Source organism: Camarhynchus parvulus, chromosome 28 (assembly GCF_901933205.1).
Source record: "Camarhynchus parvulus chromosome 28, STF_HiC, whole genome shotgun sequence".
Classification (NCBI taxonomy): Eukaryota; Metazoa; Chordata; class Aves; order Passeriformes; family Thraupidae; genus Camarhynchus; species Camarhynchus parvulus.
Genome location: NC_044598.1, coordinates 2,954,803 through 2,977,652, shown reverse-complemented (window position 1 = coordinate 2,977,652; position 22,850 = coordinate 2,954,803). Strand labels below are relative to the sequence as shown.

The 22,850-nt window shown below is 52.0% G+C and overlaps 1 protein-coding gene across 3 annotated transcripts in view; it reads right to left on the bottom strand.

The window, feature by feature from the left end:
- The window catches only part of CELF5 (CUGBP Elav-like family member 5), a 38,871-nt gene that overhangs the window by 5,823 nt on the left and 10,198 nt on the right, over positions 1–22,850 (bottom strand). Inside the window, exons 3-6 of one of the 3 annotated variants that reach the window (XM_030966635.1) lie at positions 15,116–15,167; positions 7,113–7,241; positions 6,475–6,554; positions 5,333–5,479 (exon numbers count right to left, since the gene is read on the bottom strand). In XM_030966635.1, the coding sequence (XP_030822495.1) occupies positions 5,333–5,479; positions 6,475–6,554; positions 7,113–7,241; positions 15,116–15,167 (408 nt within the window). The remainder of the gene's footprint in view (positions 1–5,332; positions 5,480–6,474; positions 6,555–7,112; positions 7,242–15,115; positions 15,168–22,850) is intronic. The other 2 variants (XM_030966636.1, XM_030966637.1) reach the window with 2 other exon arrangements.

Genomic DNA, 22,850 nt, shown 5'->3' with positions numbered 1-22,850 from the left:
GGCAGTCAGGGCCTCCCTGTGCCAGGGCCCTGCAGAGCTGGGGGAGGCTGTGCACAGCAGCCTGGCTGGCACCTCCCCCAGGTGCTGCCACCTGCCCTGCAGCTTCCCCAATGCCAGGGCTGCTGGGGAGGGCAGTGGTGGCTGTGCTCCCCCAGTGCCAGGGCTGCTGGGGAGGGCAGTGCTGGCTGTGCTCCCCCAGTGCCAGGCCCACGAGGTCCCTGCAGCCCTGTACCCACACAGCTGCTGTCCCTGCCAATGTGGGACAGTGAGAGCCACCCCTGAGAGCCACCTTGTCCTGCAGGCAGGGCACACAGCTCAGGGGGCAGCCCAGATGCCAGGGTCACAGCTGGGCACCCCCATGCCTCACCCTCTGAGGGATTGTGGCTCACTCAGCTGGGCAAGGGCATCAGGACAGGCCCCTGGGGCTCTGAGAGCTCCTGCAGAGGGCAGGGAGCAGCTCAGGGCTGTGCCCCTGGCACCCAGCAGCATCTCCACATTTGCACTGGCAGGCACAGGCCCCTCTCCCTGTCACTTCTGCCAGGACAGTGGCACATTCAACAACACAGCTTTGCCTCGAGGAACAGGGCCCAGATCCCTCTGCTTCTGCCCAGCCTCCACGAGCAGATCCTGCTCTGGCACGGGCACAGCTCTGTGCCAGGCCCAGTTCTCGTGCCCTGCTTTGCCCTCAGAGCTCTGGAGCCCTGAGCTCAGGCTGTCCCCTGGCACTGCCCTGCACCCTGGGGCTGGGGGACATCAGCTCCTCGTGGTGCCATGACACACCTGCCAAGGCAGAGATGCACAGTACAGAAGGAAGGGTGGGAGGGTTGGGAGGAGGGTTAAGAGAAGAAAAAAAATCCTTCTGGTCCTATCTGACCATCAGTGGGGGCATAAGATGCCCTCAGAGTGCAGTGGCAAAAAAGACTTGGATGCAGAATTGTCCAGCCCTTTATCAGCTCTGTCCTCACATCAAGCAAGAAGAGCAGGGCAGGCCCAGGCATGGCTCTCAGGAAACCTGAGCTCCTCAGGAGGAGCTGAGGGGTGACACAAGGGACAAAACCCAAGGAAACACCAAAAAATCTTCCTGGCATTGCCACACAAACACAGAGCTCTCCAGGAACCCAGCCCTCACCAGGGCTGAGGTCAGAAAGGCAGCTGGGCCAGGGCTCAGCTGGAGGATCTGCTACCTGTGAGAGGTCTGTGGCCAGCTAAACCTCCCAATCTCCTCACACAGCAGCTGATCATGGCTTCAGCACAAAAAGAAGAGGAATTTCATGGCAGGGCTGCCTCTGTAAGCTGGAAATAAGCCCAGCCCTGGGGTGAAATTGGCTGGAGCCCTTTTGGGGATGGGTGAGTGCTCCCAGGCCCATCCCAGTGCAGGGCTCTGGGGCAAGGGGACAGCACAGGGGTCACTCCTGTGCCACTCCAGACAGGACAAGCCCTGGTACCACCTCTCTGTTCACCCCCACACCATCCCTGGCTCCCCTGCACTCACTGCTGGAGCCCCCTGAGCCAGGCCTGCAGTGACACGTGGGGTCCCTGGGCATTCCTGCTCCTGTCCCTCTCCAGGGTGCAAAACCACCACATTTCCCACTCACTATGTGAATATTGATCTTCTCTTTTCTCATTTCTGTGCCAGACTCTGGCTGGACCAAGGCTACAGCAGCACCAAATTGGCACTCTGGAATTGTTCTCATCACTTACATAAAATTATCATAATGAACCATAAGAGCAGAAATAAAAGGAGGGAGGTGTGAACAAATTATGTTTTGTGTTTGGAACGAATTGATTTATGATATACAAGAAATATTCAAGCATTATAAGCACTTAGTAAATTGCTCTAGTTTCTTTTTTAAGACTTCAGGCCTCTTTTTTATTGATTTTTTTTTTACCTCCCAAACGTTTCCTGAGTCCACCTGAACTAACTTGTTGAATAAAATGAACTGATTTGCAGGAGCACCTGGGATCAAAACCTGATTTAAGCACTGAAATAAACTGCTTTCAGATGCTTGGCCAGTTGTACTTCCCAGATGAGACTTTTCCATACAGTTTCAGCTAACATGCACTGTTTGACATTTTAAGCACCTTATTTTGCATATTTGCATAGATCTGAATAACTTTAGACTGAACTTTAGACTCAATCTAACTTTGAGATAGATTTTGAAGAAGAAGGTTATTAATATAAATTTAAAACGGACAACTGAAAACAAAACAAAAACAAACCCAGGCTCCAAACTTCTTCCTAAACCCTGTGGGGACAGGGAGAGGAAGCTGCTGAAATGATGGCTACAAGAACTGTGGTGTATGAAATGATGGCTACAAGAACTGTGATGCCTCTGATGCACCAGCTCATCCCAGCAGCTCTTGCTCCTGTCAGTCTGCTTCAGCCACATCCAGAATGGTCAGAAAGGTCAGAATCTACAATGATCAGAATCCAGAATGCTCACCTGTATTTCCCAGCCCTGCAGGGACCCTGGGTGCAGCATTTACTCCTCCAAGCCCAGAATGAGGAAGGCATGAAGGATTTTGGGCTTCCCCTGAGCCCTGGCTCACCAGAGGTCCCAGCTGCCAAGGGCTGTCCATGACAGAGCATTGTGAGGAACCAAAAGGAGATTCAGCATGGAAATCCCTCTCTTTTGCCCCCACTTTCAGAGATGTCAGGTGGAATGCCAGAGGGCTGATTCCCTCTCTCTCTGATGGTGTGTGAGGGCTGGCTGGGATCTCCCCTCCAGAAGGGAGAGCAAAGATGGGGATGGCACAAGAGGAGAAAGAGTCAGGTGTGAGGTCAGTGCCTCAGGGAAAAAATAGAACCAAACCCAGTGGAAAGTAAAAGGAAAAGAAGGAAAAAATCCTAAAAAAGTGGGAGACAGGCTGAGTCTTGAGTCAAGGGGAAAGCCAAAACAGAGTCAGAGGGAAGGCCAGTGAAGAATCAGAGAGAAACACAGTAACAGACACAACTGAGGAGAAAGAAGATGCAGACAAGCAAGGAGGCACAGCTTAGACCTGACTGCCTCCTTGGCATCAGCAGGGTTCCTGAAGATTACAAGGCTGAGTCTGGAAGCTCTCACTGCTCTTCCTCCTTTCACAGCCTGGAGCTCCAGCTGATAAAGCAGCTCCTGCCACCACAACCTCACTGTGTGGTCCATCCCTGCCTTCACCACCACACCATGCCCAGGTCAGGGCCATCTCCAGGACAGCAGGAGACAAACCAGGATCATCATCTCATGGCTGGCTACAATTCTGCCCTCAGGTACAGCTGGCTCCTGGGCTGCACAGAAAAGGATCCTGGCAAAAGGTGGGGCCTGGTCACAAAGGGCTCTTCAAATAATCTGTGTTGGATCAATTCTTTGTTTGGCTTGCAAATTTCCCCAAAGTTATAGAGCATCATATGTATTTCCTTTTTTTTTCTCATCCATACTCTTGCCACACACTTAAAATGCATTTGGCAGTTTCTGGGGATTCTTCGAGGATTGAGCCAACAATGGAGAAGCAACTCCTCCTCTGTCATGTGAATGAAAGGAAGGCACATCAAGGAGCTGCTGAAGCCAGAGGAGAAGGTGTCCACATACACAAAAACAGGTTTATTTGCACTCCCCCCTAGGAAATTACTTTCAGTAACAATATCTGCTTTTGACTTCTTTGTCAACACAAGGAATCTCTCATGCCTTGAGCAATTTCTGAGCCTCCTTCCGTGGGCTTCACCCTTGGCAGCAGAGACCTGAAAGTGACAGTCACCAAGGAGGCTCAAACAATGCTCCACCACAGCTGATCTGGGACTTGTTGAGTTTGGGACCTACCAGGAACATCAATGGCAATTGCCACCATCCTCCAGGGCAAGGAGGTTCTCTCACTAAAACCCAAAGCACAGCCAGGCTGCTGAAACACCTCTGGCTCTCTGCTCCCTCTCCAGCACCTTGCAAACTCCCACTGGCCAAGTGAGAGAACCTGGGAGCCAAGAACAGCACTGGGGGAACTTCCAGGGCCCTCCTGGGAATTCCAGCAGAGAAATGAACTCCTGAGGCTGGGTCCCAGAGCTCTCCTGCTGCTCCAAACCCAGAGAGACAACATATTTGTGTCCCAGAGCCAGAGGAAGGGTTCACAGGCTGGTATTGCAGGAACCACTGCTCTGAGCTCTCCTCATAACAAGCCACAAAGGAAATGGGTCATGACTGACCTGTTCCCAACACCTCCAACAACATCAGAGAAACCCCAGGCTCACTTTGAGGAGGCCCCAGCTCTCCCAAGCAGCCTTCCTGCTCTGTGACTCTGTTTTGGCTTTCCCCTTGACTCAAGACTCAGCCTGTCTCACACTTTTTAGGGATTTTTTTCCTTCCTTCCTTTCCTTTTACTTTCCACTGGGTTTGGTTCTCCTATTTTTTTTTCTCTGAGGCACTGACCTCACACTGACTCTCTCCTCTTGTGCCATCCCCATCTCTGCTCTCCATTCTGTAGGAGAGATCCCAGGGTTCACACCTGTTCCAGATTGCAAGGCAAGATGTTTTCTATTACCATCTGTATGGCAGCTGTCTTTTGTCAAGGGGCAGTTTGCCTTATCTCTCTCTTTGAGTGACCACAATCACACCTCCCTCGGGAGGGGACATCTGCTGATAACAGACTATTGAATGTCCCTGCATGGCTGATAAGAACTAGAACATCCCATTGGGAGATGTGAGCCCAGAGGGAGGAGCCAAGCATTGCTACCCAGATATAATCTGGAGATTTCAAACATTCTTGCCTGGATATAATCTGGAGATTCTGGAACACCAGCACGGCTTCTCCACTGGATTTCCCAGAGGAACAGCAGCTGCCTCTTCCCCTGGATCTTCAGAGGAAGAGACTGCACCCTTCTCCAGGATCCCTGCTCCAGCAGAACCACCCCTGACACTGCAGGAGGGCTGCAGCCACAATTCCAATGGGACTGCTGCCAACACCCTGACCCACAGGGTGTCAGGTTGGGTTCTGACTCTGTCAGTGTTTTATTTTACTGCATTGTTTATTTTATCCTTTTTTTTCCTCTTCCCTATTAAAGAACTGTTATTTCCTGCTCCCATATTTTTGCCTGAGAGCCCCTTAATTTAAAATTTATAGCAATTCGGAGGGGTGGGGAGGGTTCACATTCTCCATTTCAGGGGAGGCTCCTGCCTTCCTTAGCAGACTCCTGTCTTTCCAAACCAAGACGACACCTTTGCTGTTCCCTTGCCCCTCCCACCATTTCCAGCAGAAAAACCACAGAAAAATTCTGCAAGACGAGGCAGCTGAGTGCTGAAAGGAGCCAGCCAGGGGCTGGGGAGCTCTCCCAGGGGCTGCATTCCCCCCTTCCCCCGTGGATACTCACAGCCTGCGCATAGGCGCTGTATGGGCTGAACGGCAGGGAGAGAGATGGAGTGAGAATGCCCAGCTGCCCCACCATTTGCTGCATACGGCGCAGGGTCCTCTCCTTATCTGTGTCAGCAAACTTCACCACTAGACTGGAGGAGGCACCCTAGGCACAGAGAGAGGAGACAGAGGAGGCAGGAGAGAAGGAAGAGGCGTGGGACAGCCAGAGCGGTCAGGCAAGGGAGGACGGGGCAGGACAGGCAGCAGAGAGGAGTGGGAAGAGGAGCAGAAAAGCAAATATTGGTGTGGAAGTGCTGGGGAGCTGCCTGGAACCTGGGCTGGGCCCTTTCCCCATCTGTCTGTCCATCAAACCCTTCCCTCTCACACCTTTCCCCTCACACAGCTGCCTATGGATGCACACATCCCTGGCTGTGCTCAGCAGGTGATGGCGCAGCCAGGAACACCCAGGGCATTGATGGCCACAAGCACCACCATGAGCTTGGCTGGACAGGCAGAGCAGCTCCTGGTAGCTGGGAATTCCCTGGCTGCAGCAGGGCACTGTCCTGTCCATCAGGTGCCCCAAATTCAGGTTTGGTGCAGCCAGAGCAGCTCCTGGGAATTCCCTGGCTGCAGCAGGGCACTGTCCTGTCCATCAGGTGCCCCAAATTCAGGTTGGACATTGCCTGAGATGAGGCCACAGCTGCAGCCCCACAACCCCACACAGGCACAAAGAGTTCCCACCCACACCCAGCCCACCCCAGGGGTCTCCTCTACTGCCTAAATCAGAGGAGCCAAGGAGTGCTCAGACACTGAAGCTCTGACCACCCATGTGGCTGACCTGTCAGCTTTCACCCTGCTCACTTTTGAACAGGCAGCTGTTTCCAAGACAAAATCATGGCCTGATTTTTGGCTCTCTTTTTATTTAGCTTTTACAGCTGTGAGTGCTGTCCCTCCCAGTCTGGAGGAACACAGGCACAAAGAGCAGCCCAGGGGACAGGATGGTCACTCTGAGAGGAGCACACACAAACCCACACAGCTCCCAGCCACACCAGACACTGCTTTGAACCTGTTGTGATTTTGTGGAGAGTGTGGGAAGGTGCCTGCAACAGGGAAATGGGACAAGGATTAGGAAGAGGGAAGGTCCCCTGGCCTTATACTCACGGGCATTGTCTGGCTGCCATGGAGGGCGTGGATTGCTGCCTGAGCCTCTGTGTGAGATGAGAACTTTACAAAAGCACAGCCTGGAAAGGGACAGAAAGAGCACAGGAGATTGCAGTGACAGGAGTGCTGTGAAAGTGCCATCACTCAAGAGACAGTGTCTGTATCTCAGGTAAGGCAAAGGAAAGCCACCCCAAGGAAGCAGGGAACAAAAAGGATGACTCATCCCAAGTCCTCTAGCCTGGAAAAAAGAGGAAGGGTCTCAAATTATTACTTCAGTGATATATTCTACAGATGATGACACCATCTCCACCCTTGCCCCTGATCACCTCTTCCCCAAATCCTCTGTGGACTCCTCATTGTGGGTACAAACACTTCAACCTGCAGCCCCAGCTGGACAGAACAGGCTCAGGACAGAACAGTGACAGCTCAGCTACTCATCGTGCTCTGCCTCCCCTCCTGCTCCCTCAGGCTCTGCCCACCTTCCCCAACCCCTCCTGGCAGCACAGGGATCCTGCCCTGCTCCCTATTCCTGCCTGTTTGATGGGTTCCCTAAATACAGGGTGCCCCAGGGGGGAGGTGAGGCTGCTGAGCACCACCCAGGGCAGGGACAAAGGGCAGGACACACAGAGGGTTCACACCTTTGCTGTTCCCATCAGGTCCACGGAGCACCGTGCATTCATCAATGACCCCAAACGGTTCAAAGAGCCGGAGCACGTCATCCTCAGACTGCTGCTTATTTAACATGCCCACAAAGAGCTTCCTGTCCCCTAGGGGCAAACACAGAAACATCAACCTGCTATGAGGCTTGCAGTCCAGAGCAGGAGGAGAGGAACACTTATGCACAAAACAGCCTGCTGTTAAAAACATGCCTGCCATGGAAATGGTTTGCCGTTGGCTGAAATGCTTCCAGGGGTGAAAACGCAGGGTTTGCCCAAGCTCCTCACACCTTCAAGGGTTTGTGTGGCTTCCCCTGTCCTACCCTCCCCAATGGAAAACAAAGGATTAATAATTTCCTTTCATTCATTAGCCTCTTTCTTCGAATAATCCAAAAGAAATGACAGTAAGAAAAACTGTCTGGGCAATCCCATTTCTGTTGATCAGCAGGTGAAGTCCAACAGGTGCCTTAGGTAACACAGCAGGGTGATACATTCCAGGACCTTTGATTTCTGTTTCCTTTTCCTTCTCTCCAAGCCACCATTTCCTTAGCTGCCATGTAACCAAGCACCTTGATTTCCATCTGCCCTTCCCCACTCCAACCCAACCAGCTGCCTCCCAAAGCCTGGGATAAATTCTGGCATCCTGGGTCCCAATCTGCCTCACTGTGGGATCATCCAAATCCTACAGAACAGATCCATGATCCCTGCTCCCCTCTCTTCCTGTGCACCCCTGTCACACTGGCAGGGAGCTGGAAGAGTGACCAACACTCCCAGGACTTTGAGCTCAGCCTCCTCCTGTGCTCCTCCTCGAAGAGAGGAATGAGGATTATGGTTTTGTTGGGATGGCTAAGTGTGGAGGCAAGGAAGGTGCAGAGTGCCTTCTCCCACTCTCCCCCCACCTCAGCACCCACAGGAGCCCATCCCATGCCTGATGCTGCCCAGCCAAGCACAAACACAACCACAGCAGTGTTTGGGGCAGAATCCTCCCCAGCCTGATGTCAACAGCACTAAAACAGCACAAAACTGAAATCCCAGCCCAAACTCCAGCCCAGCCTCAGTTTTTGCCAGCAAACAGAGCTAACCCTCCCCCAGTGGCCCAGATCTGGGTGGGGAGACAGGACCCACGGGAGGGGACGTGTCAGGAGGTGGCTCTGGAGCAGCAGTGCCAGAGGATTCCTTATTGTTAGCGACAGGATCAGAGGGGCTGGCTCCACACACAGCAATGCAATGTGACAGGGGCAAGAGCAAGGGAGCTGCTCTCTGCCTCAGAGTGCACTGACCTGAAAAACAACAGGTCTTGGAGCTACAGCAGCACAGCAGCTCCAGGGAGGTGCTGGGGAGGGATGCCAGGCAAGGATGGCACATGACACATTCACACAGCCCCTGTGTGACCGTGGGCACAGGGGTCTGAGGATGAGGGAAGAGACGAGGATCTGACTCTGTGTTTCAGAAGGCTTGATTTATTATTTTATTATATATCTTATATTAAAACTATACTAAAAGAATAGAAGAAAGGATTTCATCAGAAGGCTAGCTAAGAATAGGAAAAAAAAAGAATGAATAACAAAGGCTTGTGTGTCAGACAGAGTCCGAGCCAGCTGGGCTGTGATTGGCCATTAATTAGAAACAACTGCATGAGACCAATCACAGATCCACCTGCTGCATCCCACAGCAGCAGATAATCAATGTTTACATTTTGTTCCTGAGGCCTCTCAGCTTTTCAGGAGAAAAAATCCCAAGGAAAGGATTTTTCATAAAAGATGTCTGTGACACCCCTGCCCTGCTCCTCTTGGCTCAGGGGATTGTCCCCGCCCAGGAAAGGAAGGCAGGAACCTTCCCTGCTGCTCACCAGGTTCAGGTACACTCAGCACACACCTACCAGTGCCATGGGTCCTTCACAGAAAAGCAGATGCACACAGGCAGCACTAATGGATGAGCACACCCCTGGAACACACTTGTACACCCCCAGCCCCTGGGGATGCCCTCCAGAATGAAATTCCTCAGTGAGCAAGAGGAATGTGCAGGCAGCCACGCTCCCCCAGCATGCAGACACCACAGGAGTCACCTGAGCCTGACCCAGAGCCCAGCACCAGGCACAGCTCCCCTGTAGCCCCAGGCAGACATGTGCCATGGAGTGTTAGAAGTGGCTCTTAACCCACTCCTGAGCAGATACTCCTGATTTATAGAACTACAAGTGGCTGAAATACATGGCTTGGCATATTTTTTAAAGGCCAGGTTTCCCAGTTTCCCCATTTTCATGAATCCCTAGGTAACTACACCCATGGGAATTTCATCCCCTTCTGTTTTCCTTGTGATTCTTTCTACATTCCTCCCTGCCACCTGCATGGCACTGGCTGCCTTTGCAGACATTATTTCAGCTGATTGAGTCCATTGAAATTGGTGATGCCCAATAATCCCCAGCCAAGGCACAGGAGTTCATCAAGCAGCTGCTGTTCAGCTGCCTTCTGAGCAAGGCTGGCCCCCACAAGGGCCAGCTCCGGAGGGCTGGTGGTCAAACCAACCAGAAAACAGCACACAGAGGAGGTGAAAAATCAGGATTGGAACAGAGGAGGTGAAGAAAAAAGGGACTGGACAGGAAGAGATTGACTGGGCAGTGAGGAGGAGCATGGAAACTAAAGGAGCAGCAGCAGTGGTGTGACTGAGGTGTCAGATGTGAGCCCAGTCTGGCCAGGGCAGGGACACTGGAGGTCTGGAAGGTTCCTCCTTCCTCTACCCTGAATCTCCATTGCAGCTGCACCAGGCCTTTATTGATATTCTGCAGCCTTTGGGTGGCAAACATGGAGAGCTCCTTAAAAAATAATCAACACAGGGGAGAGAAATACATTGGGAAACACTTGCACTGACTTTAGGTGCTGTGAAATAATTTTCTGTTCTTTGAATTAGCAGGGAAATAGCTGTGGGCTAAGATCTGACAGCCAGAAATGCACCTGATGGTTTTGCCTTTCTCTTCAGGGACCCCTGGCTGGCTGGAGCAGGAGGTGTTGAGAAGTTTTGAGTTATCCTACACCTTGCAATCAAATCAACATCAAATTACAAGTTACTCGTTATTTTCTCCTTCAGAGCCCCCTCAGATTTCCTGGGTAATTCCTGTGGTTTCCTCCTCACACCATTTCTGTTGAATCAAAAGCAGTTTTCTTTACCCTGCCCTGTGGGAAAAGTCCATTAAAACAGTGACTGCTCCATCCCTGCAGCTTTACAGGTTCTTCTGCTGTCTGACAGGGCTCACTGACAGAACCTTTTGGAAGTTCTGCCTTCATGTGGGAATTTCAGCTTTCCTTTTTGGAATTTGGAAGGAAAATAAAAAAGCCAGTCTTCTATGTGCTGTGCAGCACAGGTTAAAACTGTGACACCTCAGGGACTCAAGCTATAAATATAAATACACGAATAATACAAATATAAATACACATACCTATGGGTCTGGAATATTTTCTGAATAAGAAGAGCAATAGTAAAGGGAATGAAATCACTGACAACATGAAGATTTTTTCATAGTGAATATCCTGCTTCATACAGCCTGGTTCTGAAGATCACACGAAGGAAAATGATCCAGCCTGTTCCCTTTGGATGCCTCTGCAGCAGCTGGGGACCTCTGAAAGGGCTTTTCTGCTGCTGACCCCTACATCCCTGCAGCCTGGAGCCCAACCCATGATCAGGGATCCTCTGGATTCCGTCAGCTCCCAAACAGGGCTGTTCTCCCACGGCATCCAGGCTGACTCATCCTCCCAGCAGGGCTGGAATGCTGCAACCCCTTCCTTCCACCTGAGCTGTGATCCTAAAACCCTTCCACCTGACCTGTGATCCTAAAACCCCTCCACCTGAGCTGTGATCCTAAAACCACCCATCCCAAAGCCGCTGGCACTCTCAGGGCTGTTCCCAAACCCTCTGGGCACTCTCAGGGACCCTCTGGCGTTCTCAGGACTGATCCCAAACCCTCTGGGACTCTCAGGGACCCTCTGGCACTCTCAGGACTGATCCCAAACCCTCTGGGACTCTCAGGACTGATCCCAAACCCTCTGGCATTCTCAGAGCTGATCCCAAACCCTCTGGGCACTCTGAAGGACCCTCTGGCATTCTCAGAGCTGATCCCAAACCCTCTGGCATTCTCAGAGCTGATCCCAAATCCTCAGGCACTCTCAGGTCATCACCTCCACGGTTCTCCAGCTCCCCACAGGGATTCCTGCAGCACTGAAGCTCTCCTCTCTCCTCCTCAGCTCAGCACACCCTCCTCTCCTGCTGTTTTCCCCTTCACTTTCTCTCCAGCTCCTGCTTTTCACCCTCTGATTGGCAATTTCCCGAGCTGTCCAGCGAGCAGGGAAATTCACTGTGAGCTCTGACTGTCGAGTTCCCATGGAAACGTGCTCTGGGCACCGTCAGGCAGCAGGAGGGGCCAGCACAGCACAGAGCTGCTGATGGAGGGAGCAGGGAACAATCCAGGGGTTGAGGCTGAATTCTGTGACCAAGAGAGAGCACACAAGCACTGGATCCTACAAAGGCAGTGAATTCAGGTTATCTGGGCAGCAGCAGGGAGGATCAGGGAGGGAGGGAAGGCAGCTCCTGGTGTGGATGGGATGCAGCAAATCTCCTTGGGAAGCAGAGAGAGTTTCCTGGTCCCTGGGCAGTGCTAAAGCATTGGGTTACCTTCATGCCCATCACTGCAGTGCTCCGGACAAGCACACAAACCCCTCTGTCCCTCTCTCCTGGCACTCCAGGCTCCCAGCAGACAGCAGGGAAAGCTGACAATGTCTGGTCCAGAAACACAAGTCCCACTCTGAACTAATGCAGGAAACAACTCTTCCATGCAGGAAACAAATTTTCCATAGAATTCAGGTTATCTGGGCAGCAGTAGGCAGGATCAGGGAGAGAGGGAAGGCAGCTCCTGGTGTGGATGGGATGCAGCAAATCTTGGAAGCAGAGAGTTTCCTGGTCCCTGGGCTGTGCTAAAGCATTGGGTTACCTTCATGCCCATCACTGCAGTGCTCCAGACAAGCACACAAACCCCTCTGTCCCTCTCTCCTGGCACTCCAGGCTCCCAGCAGACAGCAGGGAAAAGCTGGCCCAGCATCACAAATCTCATTCTGAACTAATGCAGGAAACAACTTTTCTGTAGTGAATTTCTTCTGCAGGGTGCAGGAGCACTGAGCATCCAGATATTCCCACACAGCCCCTGCAGGGCTTGGCCAAAACTGCCCCTTTGGCAGAAAAATGAGCATCTCTCAGACCAAGAGATAAATTCTGGTGTTCCAGCTTCATGTTCTTAATTCAGGGTGCTTCACTTGAGAAATGTCAGTCCCTGGTGAGTACAAATGAGGTTCCCTTCAAGAGTAATGCAGAGCTGATGCATGCAGATACTCCTTGATAAATTCCTACTCCATACAGTTCTGCCCTGCCCCAAATCTTTGTTCACCTCCTACCAATGTGGGGTTATTGCTGTAGGGATATTGCTCTTCCCATAGCTGCAAAGTTGTTCAGTCACTTCTCTGACAAGTGGAGCATCAGGATAGAAACATTTCAGGAGAGAAACCTGTCAGACAAACACAGGGTGCTGCTCCTGCCTCAGGAAAAAATCCAGTTTGTCATGGATCCTGTGGGAGCTGCAAGGAGCCTGCAGGGAGGTGCTCAGACCCCAGAGGTTTCTGTTCTTGTCCATGAGAAGAAGAGTTGATGCTCTGACATTTGCACCCATTAAGGAATGTGGCGCTTTTCATAAACTTAGAGATTTCAGAGTCCAGTGCCTTGGCCAAAAGCTTGTTTCTAAATCAGCACCCTGGTTTTTAACCTGTTCCAGCTTGATTTGACAGAGGCATCAGAGATGTCCCATCCCAACCCTTAATATCAGGTGGGTGTGTAGAGAAGAGCCCCCAGTGGTGCCCCACCAGCAGAAGAGAGATGCAGAGATGGCTTCTGCCATAATTAGACACCAGAGACTCCAGAGTTGCACTCAGCAGACACATAAACTTATTTTTTTTTTTAAATCAATGTGGTAGGGGAAGGACTGAACCCAATGGATGAATCCAGAGGCAATGTGAGGCCTCAGTGAGAAGCCAGCCCTCCCCACACCACCCACTGCAGGCATCTCTAAAGGATCTCTCATCCCTTCTTAACATCATTTCCAACAGTGAGAGTGAAACATCCTGATTCTGGTCTCTTTTTATTGCCCATAGCACAGATAAGGACCTCAAATTCAACCCTAAACCAAGGGGCTGAAGTAAAATGCCCAGACCTCAGTAAAGCTTAGGTGTACAAGTAAATAACCAAAAGTTACAGATTCTATCTGATTTAACCAGACTTTTTTTTAAAGGAGTATCACACAACCAGAAATACAAACATTCACATAAAATATTATCAAATATATCTCACGTTCTTGACAGTGACAGTCACTACAAACTGTTGGAAATGTAAAATAAAAGCTTTCCAAATCTAAACAAAATGCTGTCCCACAGCACAAACAGCAGCACACAAACCCTCCACTGGCCTCTACTAAACTGCTTTCAGGGGCAGCACCAACAAACAGCACAGGGCATGGAGAGGCAGAGGCAGGAACGGAGAGAAAAGGACAAGAAACAGATCAGTAAAGCAAGGAAAAGAAGCGAAATGAGTTAATGGATTTGGAAAGGGCTGAAGTTGCAAACCTTCTCCACCTGGAGGAGGCATTTGAGCTGCTGAGAGCTCCCCATTAAATTACCAGATTCTCTTGTTCCCAACCTTCCAGCTCTGAACTTCTCAGTAAATGCTGCTCTGGCCAAGCTGTCCCCTGCAGGCTGACAGCACCTCCATCTCAGGATCCTTTCCCTTCAGACATTATTTCCCCATCATGTGATCTTTTCTGCAACAGCATTTTGGCCTTGACAATGTGCTGGGGGCTGCTGCAGGGCTGAGACAGCTCAGCAGTGATGGGGGAGGCAGTGGAGGGAGCTGCAGACAGGAGAATCAGCTGCAGACCAGTGAGCTGAACACATTAAAAAGCCAGTGCTGCTGCAGGGATCTGCCTCTTATTGGGCTGAGCAGGTGTAGGAATGAAGGAACCTCTTCCCAAAGGCTTCAAGAGCCCCAGTGTCACACAGATCTGCTTCAGTAATGTCCTGGGGAAGACATTACCAGGCTGATGGAACCCTCAAATAGCTGGGAAAGTGTTGGGGAAGATGAAACAGGAAAGTCTTATAAATATGATTGCCTGGCAAAAGATTTTGAGAATATAGAAACTATAAGTGAGATTGAAATGCAAGCAAGCTTTGAGATACTTTAGTTTCTGAACAACTGGAAACCAATGGTGTGGCTGGCTGAAGGTAATCCCCTTTTGATGGAACAACACCCTCTGCTTACAGACAGTCCCAAGGGTCAGAGCAGACCCTACAGCTTGGCAGAAGGGGCCCAAAGAGGAGTTTTTAGGGTTTAAAATGTAACACAGTATGGTAATGTAATGATTCTTATAGGCTGTATGGAAATGCTATAGGATTTGTATCTTGTACTAGATTGGTTAGTGAGAATCAGAATATTCAACACAGAAGATTTATTGTATTGTAACGGGAACTTCGCTCTCTTACCCCTTTTACTCTCTTACCCCTTTTGTTCTCTTACCTTTTTTACTCCCTTACTCTCTTACCCTCTCATCCTCTCTACCCCTCTCTTCTCTCAGGCCTGCTCTGAGCTGTGGCTGGCAGCTCCCAGCAGGGCCCTGCACCCAGGCCCTTTGCAATAAACCCCAAATTCCATGACCTGGCAGCAGAGATCTCTCATCTCCGACCATCCTACCCCCAATGCTCCTACAGGAAAGAGTGGAGGGGGCAGTCACACCATCACCCTCAGCACCTGGTGTATCCAGCTGTGTCCCTACCCTGCCCTCCTGCGCCCCAGCTCTCTGCCACACACAGACCCCTCCTCACACAGAGTCAGGACCCTGTGTCTCATTTCCTGGTCCCCCTCACAAGCACAGGGCCACCAAAGGAGAAACAAGGAGAGATGACAACTACCTCCACGGCTCTCGCTGTCCGCAGGTTTCACCTGGATCGGGCGTGCCATCTGCAAGGGAACAGAAATGCAGAGGTTATTGCTTGGCCCAGTGCCCAGCACAGGCTGCTGAAGGCACTGGCAACAGGGCACAGGAAGGAGAGAGGTAGAAGGGAAACCAAGACATTGTGATGGCCAGCAGTACCCTTGAAGAAGGGAGCAAAAGGAACCTGGCGCTTTTCCCTGCTCTCCTGGAAATGCCCACCATGCACAAAGCTCTGCCTCCTCAGCACAGAGAGGACTCTGAGGAAGCAGCTCAGCACCATGTGACTGGAGCCTGAGCAGTGGCCTGAGGTGAGATTGTGCCTGGAAGCTCTTCCTGTGTGTGCCCTGACTCAGTGCAGGCACGGCCACGTCACCCAGCTGAGCCACCACGGACTGTCCTTGCAGCAGGGAGGAGACACTGCCTCTGAACTTGGCCAGGAGCAGCACAGCAAGCAGGGCTGTGGTGTCCCCCTTCCCCAGCCCTCACACAGACAGCTCTGTGCACCAGAGAAGCTCTTGAGAACTTGGCCAGGAGCAGCACAGCAAGCAGGGCTGTGCTGTTTCCCCTTCCCCAGCCCTCACACAGACACCAGAGTAGCTCTTGAGAAGGGCAGTGCTGCTCTCCAACATCTCTCATCTCCAGCCCTCAGGGGAAAAGCTCAGGTTGAAAGTGGCAAAACTCCTCTTGTTTGGGTGTGGAGAAGAGATTTTTCCTTCTCTTGCAGCCATTAGTGTCATCAGCAATAATCCAAGCACAAACAAGCCTGAAGGGTAGCTTAGCTCACATGGTATGGGGACTCTCCAGGTGAGACAGAAGTAGCTGCATTAAGGAACACACAGCTTTAACTGTCTGCTTTGAAAAGCAGGGCAAAACTCATCTGCTGGCAGGGCTGTGTGCCCTGTGCTGCCCAGAGAGGCAGCTGACAAGCTGTAGCCTCCTTTCCCAGCTAGCAGGATCCAAGTGCACCAGAATATCCTCCAAGGAATGGTGCACAGGGCAGATTTCCACATTCACAGCACATCTCACTCCACGGCTCTCAGCATCACTCACAGAGGCTGACAGTGACCTGAATCAGTGACATTCATAATAAAAAACAATCAGAATATTGCAGGCAAGGCCTGCACATGAGCTGCAGGTCCAGGCACAGTCTGCCCCCTCTTTTAGGAAACCCCTGAGGAAAAACAGCAACAAAACAGAAAATGAAATCAAGCCATAAAAGCCACCAACTGAAATGTGTTTAAAAGCCAGCATGCAATATGTGCAGGGCTGTCAGTCTCCAGATTGGCCAGAAACCAGAGGCAGAGCCCACATTCCCAAGAGCTAGAGGAAACCTGTGAGGTGGCTCTGCAGTTCACAGGGCAGAGATGCCAACCAGGAGGTGACAGCGGGCATGGCCTGGCACACAGCCTGGCAGCTGGGGGCTCCTGGCATGGCATGGCATGGCCTGGCAGCTGGGGGCTCCTGGCATGGCCTGGCACACAGCCTGGCAGCTGAGGGGCTCCTGGCATGGCATGGCCTGGCACACAGTCTGGCAGCTGGGGGCTCTGAAGCTGCCTTCCTCTGGCTGATGGAGCCCAGGCAGGAGGAGCAGAGGCTGGGAGCAGGCCCACACCATTCCTGCCTCAAGGATTTTCATGGAGCTGCTGAAAATGGCCCCAGGGATGGGCTGGCAGCTCCCCAAAGGAAGGCCCAGCTGCTGCCATGCTGCACCATGTCAGACAACAGCCCCAAGAGCTGCTGAATCATTCAGGGGAGAGGCTGCAGGTCCTTTCCCCACTGTTGCTCAGCTGCAGGGATTTGCAGAGCTCCTGATGTCCTGCTGCTGCTGCCATGTGGCCCCAGCACTTGCAGCACTGGAACTCACCAGGAGCTGCTGAGGGCCCAGCACGCCTTTGCTGAGCTGAGTGGGATGTGGGGCAGGGATTCAGGAGTCTGAGGTCAGAGATTGCTGCACAAAGCCTCCGATTTCCTTGCTGAGAGGCTGCTGTCAGTGCTCACGGTCCCTGGCACGCTGCCTGTGTGAGCTGAGGCTGGCAGAGGCTGAGTGGGAGAGGGCAGGCAGCCCAGATGTGTGCTCAGGAGAGAGGGCTCCCTGCAGAGCCAGCAGAGGCAGCTGGCCACGTCACATCCAGGACATGGATTCCCCCAGTACCAAGGAATAGTTTTGTTCCTACCCAGGATGCAAAACCTGGGCTAAACTAACTGAGCTGATGGGGAGGGAGATGAGGCACAGACTCAGAGCTCAGCTTCTGTGAGGAAGCCAAAGCCCCAGAGCCATGTGGGGGCAGGAGGGGCAGCAGGGATGCTGTGGAAATGCAGGGCACACACAGCCAGCACCTGCCTCCCAGGGATGCAGGGGCTGAGGGAAGGATGGGGGGAGGAGAGGGGGAGGTTAAGTACCTGAGGCCATCTCCCTGTCCCCTCCCCCAACAGGGCTGTCACTCCAGCTCCCAGCACCTAGGATAAAGGAGGTGTTGTCATGGAAACGGTTATTCACCACATGGAACCTGACATTTGCAGTTGCCATGGAAACCAGCTCTTGGGGGCATTCCCTCTGCTTTGCACAAAAGAGACATTTTGATATGATCTCTGGGGAAGGGGCCCCCTCTCCCCATCTGTCCATCCCTGTCCTTTCCCCCATGCCAGGGACGTGACCCCAGGGGTGGTGACCCCACCAAACCTGAAATCCTGGGGGAGTGCACCCCTCAGGGCCACTGACCCAGGGAGCTGATGTGCCCACAGCTGGGCCACAGCACGGTGCCCTGGCAGTGAGGTGGCAGTGCCAGCACAGCAATGCTGCAAACCCAGAGGCAGCTCCTACCTGGGGCTACAAGAAGAATCAGGGCTGCCCTGTACCCCCAGCTATGGCCACAGCTCCTCTCTTGCCCACCTGAAACAGCACCTGGGGTGGGCACAGGAAGATTTTCCCCCTGCTCATGTCAGACCAAGTCCTGCCCATTTCCAGAGGCTCTGCCAGCTCCAGGGACTTTGAGAGACACCCACCAAGCTGAGGTCAGGTCTCTGAGCTGGTCTTTATCTGCTCTGGAAGATTTGGAGAAAGAGAAGAAAACAAGATACAAGAAATTTGTCCAGATGCTGAGGCTTGGAGAAGAGCAGCAGGATTGTCTGACAGCTTCTTCTGGCAGATTTGCCTCTCATCTGAGACAGAGGGAGCCATGGTTCTCCTTGCACACAAGAGGCTTCCATGGAGAAGAACACCACCACTCTCATATTGCCACCAAAGATGAACAAATTATCAAAGGCCTCTCAAGCAGAGGGAGTCCACAGCAGCTTTAACTCAGTCACCTTAAGGCCTTAAGCACTGTCTCTAAATTTTGTATACATGTCTCAGACAAAGAGCTCTGTCCCCTACAGGACATACAGTAGGAATGGTCAAGTTTTACCTCTCCCATCTGAGGGAGGAAGAGAGGAACAGGGCAGCAGGGAGGATCCACTTCTGGAAGTACAAATTCTCCTGGCCTCCAGTCATCACCTGAGGCTGCACAGTAATCAGAGAGCACGCCTGAATAAGAAAACTGGATTTGTGTATACCCAGCTCAGTAATCAGAGAGCACACCTGAATAAGAAAATTGTATTTGTACAAACCCAGCTGGGCCCAGAATCCAGCAGTCAGGATGTGCCTGCCTTAAATTCCCAGAGTGGAAAGACATGGATGCCTTTTACCACACAGGAACACAGAGGTGAGCACATGTGTAAGATGGAGAATTCCAGCAAATGATTCACGAGCCTGCACCTGCCTCACAAGCTGAGCTTCATCTTCCCTGGTAAATTATTCAGCTGAGCATTATTAGTCTTCATTTCTTAAGAATATCACATTAACATTTAGCACGTGCTGTCAGGACACCAAGGGCCAAATGTCCCCTGCCCCAGTCCCTCACCCTCACACCTCAGGGTCCTCCTCACCCACTGCTGCTGACACTGTCAGGGCTGGCAGCTCCATGACCCACTGCACTCAGGAAATCCTCTGCAGCAGCAGTGGGCACCAGATGGGCAGCAAAGCTCCTGCTCCAGCTTTTCCCTCACATTTCCCTCCTGGCTGGATACACAACACAGCTGTCCCTGCTCTCAGCTCTCACCGAGGTTTCTCTGCCTGCACCACTGCCCCTCTCAGGAGCCTGCAGCCTTTGTGGGATTTCTGGGGGGGTTCCTGGTGGGAAGCAAAGTGGCAGCCAACCTCAGGAGCATCACACAGCAGCCACGTCCTGTGCAGCCCTCTGAAAACAGAGAGGAGACACCCACAGGGAGGGTCACTGCAGCCCAGAGACTTCCAGGAAAGGGGAAAGGCTAAGAGGCTTTGGGGAAAGTGTCTGGATTACACCCACCCCAAATCCCAGGATTGGGCAGCACAGAGAAGCAGGGAACCCTGCTCTGCTTGGGCTTCCCCTCTGCTTTTGAGGAAATGCTCCCCACCTTTGTAGCACTCTAGAGAACAAGAATCTGGCATCAAACATCCTGGCACTCCTAAAGTCAGAGGAAGCTTTGCTATTGGTTTCACCAAGGCCAAAATGCACCCCTTCTCTCATCCCACCCCAAATAAAGACTTGTGGAGGTGAACTGGCTCCCCGTGTTTAATCAGTGCCCAGCATGAGCTGTCAGTCAGCTCAGCAATGTGGCAGCCCTGTTCTTCAAGGAGAAGATTCCCAGATCCCCCTTCTTCAGCTTTCAAATTGCAAAAGCTGGATGGAAGGAAAAAGCCCCCTGAGACAGCAGGGCAAGCCTCTCTATTAATTACAAGTAAGTGATGTAAAATAGCCCCTTAGGTGCAATGCAGGGGAAGCTCACAGTGTTAAGAGGGTCAGAAGCAGAGTGTACAAAGCACACAATGCAGGCTGGCTCCTCTGGGATGGCAGTAACCAAAAGGCATCCAAGGCCACTGGCAGAATTAGGTCCTAAGCTCTCCACTTTACAAATTGTGGGCTTGTCCTCCTCTGGCCAGTTAAAAATGCCCTGCTTGAATGATCATAATCACTTCTAACTGGGCAGAGCTCATAAATCTAAATGCTAATTTGTTCATTTGGATTCTGTTTCTGATTGGGAATGCAAGCAGGGCTGGATTGGTGCCAGTCTCAGTGCTCAAGTGTCCTGCTTGCATCTTCCCTCTGCCATCTCAGTGTGCCTTAGTCCTGTCCAGGAGAACCATCCTTCCCTGAGAAAGAGGGGTTGTCTCATACAGAAACATGAGCAACACTAGTACCAAGTTCTGGCACAGCTCTACAGGCTGCTTATGAATTCACCTCATTCAATCCTGCTATGGAGGAGACAAGGATAATTATGAGCAGTGTGTTCCAGGTGGAGGAATTGAGGCATGTGGTGATGAAGATCATGCAGAAAGTCTGTGGCAGAAGCAGGATGTGAATCCCAGAGTACAAACCACACAGCTTCTGCCTGCCTGGCTCAGCTACATCTTTATGCACAAGCAAAAGAGATTGTTGAAGGACTGATGAAACTGAAAACCCAAGAACTCCTCTAGAAAGTTCATCAAGACCACAAGAGATTGTTCTGACCTCCAGAATGCCATGGGCCTGGCATGGCTGGGTGCTCAGACCCACGGTCCTGTGTCAGCTGCAGCATCTTGCTTCAGAGATTTGCCCAAGACTGTCACATTTGCCAAGGAATTGCCCCAAGGAATGCTTAGGGCTTAAGGCCTGCAAAAAGCAAGAGTAAGATGCTGTGAGATGGGTCACCAAGTTTCCCTGAGCAAATGCAAGAAAGCTGCAGAGGGAAAAGCTGGGAGCACACATCAGCTGGCTTTGATCTCTCCACTGGAAAGGAATCCCAGCACACTAAGCCTTTCCCACTGGTCCAGGGAGCACCTTCAGGGGCTTCTCTGTGCACAGGCTGCAGCCTCCAAGGACCCCAAAAAAGCAGGGAAGGGAAGAACCTGGGGCAGCAGTGTCTGAGCTGATGGACTCAGCAGCTCTGCAGAGCCTGCAGAAGCCTCTCCTGGCTGTGCTGGCAGGTTCACTGCTTCACCATTCCCTTCTCCTGCCCCATGGCAGGTAATGACAGTGGCCAGGAAAAGACATTCCTGCTGATGTAACAGAGGGGGGCAGGCACAGGGACCCTCTGCCTGCACACAGAGTGGCTGTGCCAGTTCCCTTGGCAACCACTAACACTGACAATCCCAGCAGAGCAAAAACCTCCGTGGATACTGACACACCCACGGGAAAATCCACCCAAAACGGGCCCAAGCCCCAGCACCACCAAATAAATCCCCTGAGCCTGCTCTGGGCTGATATGAGATAAGCTGTTTCTGAGAAAAGAGGCCCCAGGTGACTGCAGGATGCCCCTGGAGACAGTAAAATCTCATTTGGAGAAGGCCCTCAGTGATCTGGTGTAGTCAGCCCTGCTTTGAGTGGGCTTTGAGCACAGACCCCAGGGGTCTCTTGCACCATAAATTATCCTATGATCCCATCTACATCCATGTTCACAAACACTTGTGTGCAGGTTCACACCCCAAATGACCCCAGGGAGGTGGGGATGTGGAGCCTCACTCAGGATGGGGGTGCCTTTGCAAAGAGTCTGTGTGGGCTGGTGTGCAGGTGCAGGTGAGTTCACCAGCCCAGGTAAGTGAGACCACCAGGGAAAACCCAGCTCTGGGAGGAAAAAGTCAGAGCTTTGTGCTGCAAGGAGATGCCAGGGCCTGGCTGTGCAAAGGGCAGCAATTTCTCTGGAGAAAGGAAGAGCCCTTGTGCACAGGACAGAGCCTGAATGTGTCCACTTGGTCAGCATGTGGGAATGGGTGCTGATCTTTAGTTTCACTGTTCTTCCAATTCCACAGGGAACAGGAGACAATGTCTGCCTTGGCAGCTTCATCTTCAGTGTAGGCATTTCAGTGGGCTTTGCCTCACTGAGGGTTCCCAGCCCCTCAAGTCAACAGCACAACCCTCAACAGCACAAGTATTTTCAATTCCCTCTGCACTGAACAGGCACTTCTGCTGCTGCTTTAGCCCAGCACCTTCATGTCCTGCTGCTGCCATTTCCATAAGACAGCCTCGGCATGCTCTCTGTGTCTCTAACTGATAATGCTGCATGGCTCTCAGCAATGGGATTGTCTATCAAACCTGAAGCATGGACATGGGAAAAACTTCTCCACCCTGCCCTGCTCAAGGCTTCAACTTGCAAAGATTAGTGAGCAGGGCCCAGCTTCAAACCTCAGCCAAACATTTAGATCACCTGAAACTTTCAGAAATACTGGTGCACAAATGAGAGGGGAAGGAAGAATGAGATGCTCTGCCCTTTCCACCAAAGTCCCTCCAGTCACCTGTGCTCCCTCCTGCCACCACCACGGGCTGTGGATCCTGACAGATGGCCCAGGTGAGCCCTTGCTCCTGGCAGCACAGGACACAGCCTGCCCACAGGGATGCCCTCTGCTCCAGCTCTGCTGGGTCTCTGCACAATGCTGGTGCCCAACCACCTGAATTAGTGCTGCAGCATCTCAACCCCTGGTGCATTCCCAGAGTCTCTGTCTGCTCTCATGCTGCTGCTCTCTGTAATTTTCCATTCCTGTGTCCCTGCTTCCATGAGTTCTCCCTATGATGTAGCCACATTTCAGTACCCTCATCACTGCTCTTAAACTGCCCGTATTCCCAGCTTGGATCAATACCAATTTCTGCCACTTACTTGCCTACCTTTCAGCAGGCCTTTCTTTGTTCTGCATAGAAATAAAACTGTAACTGTACCTTGCC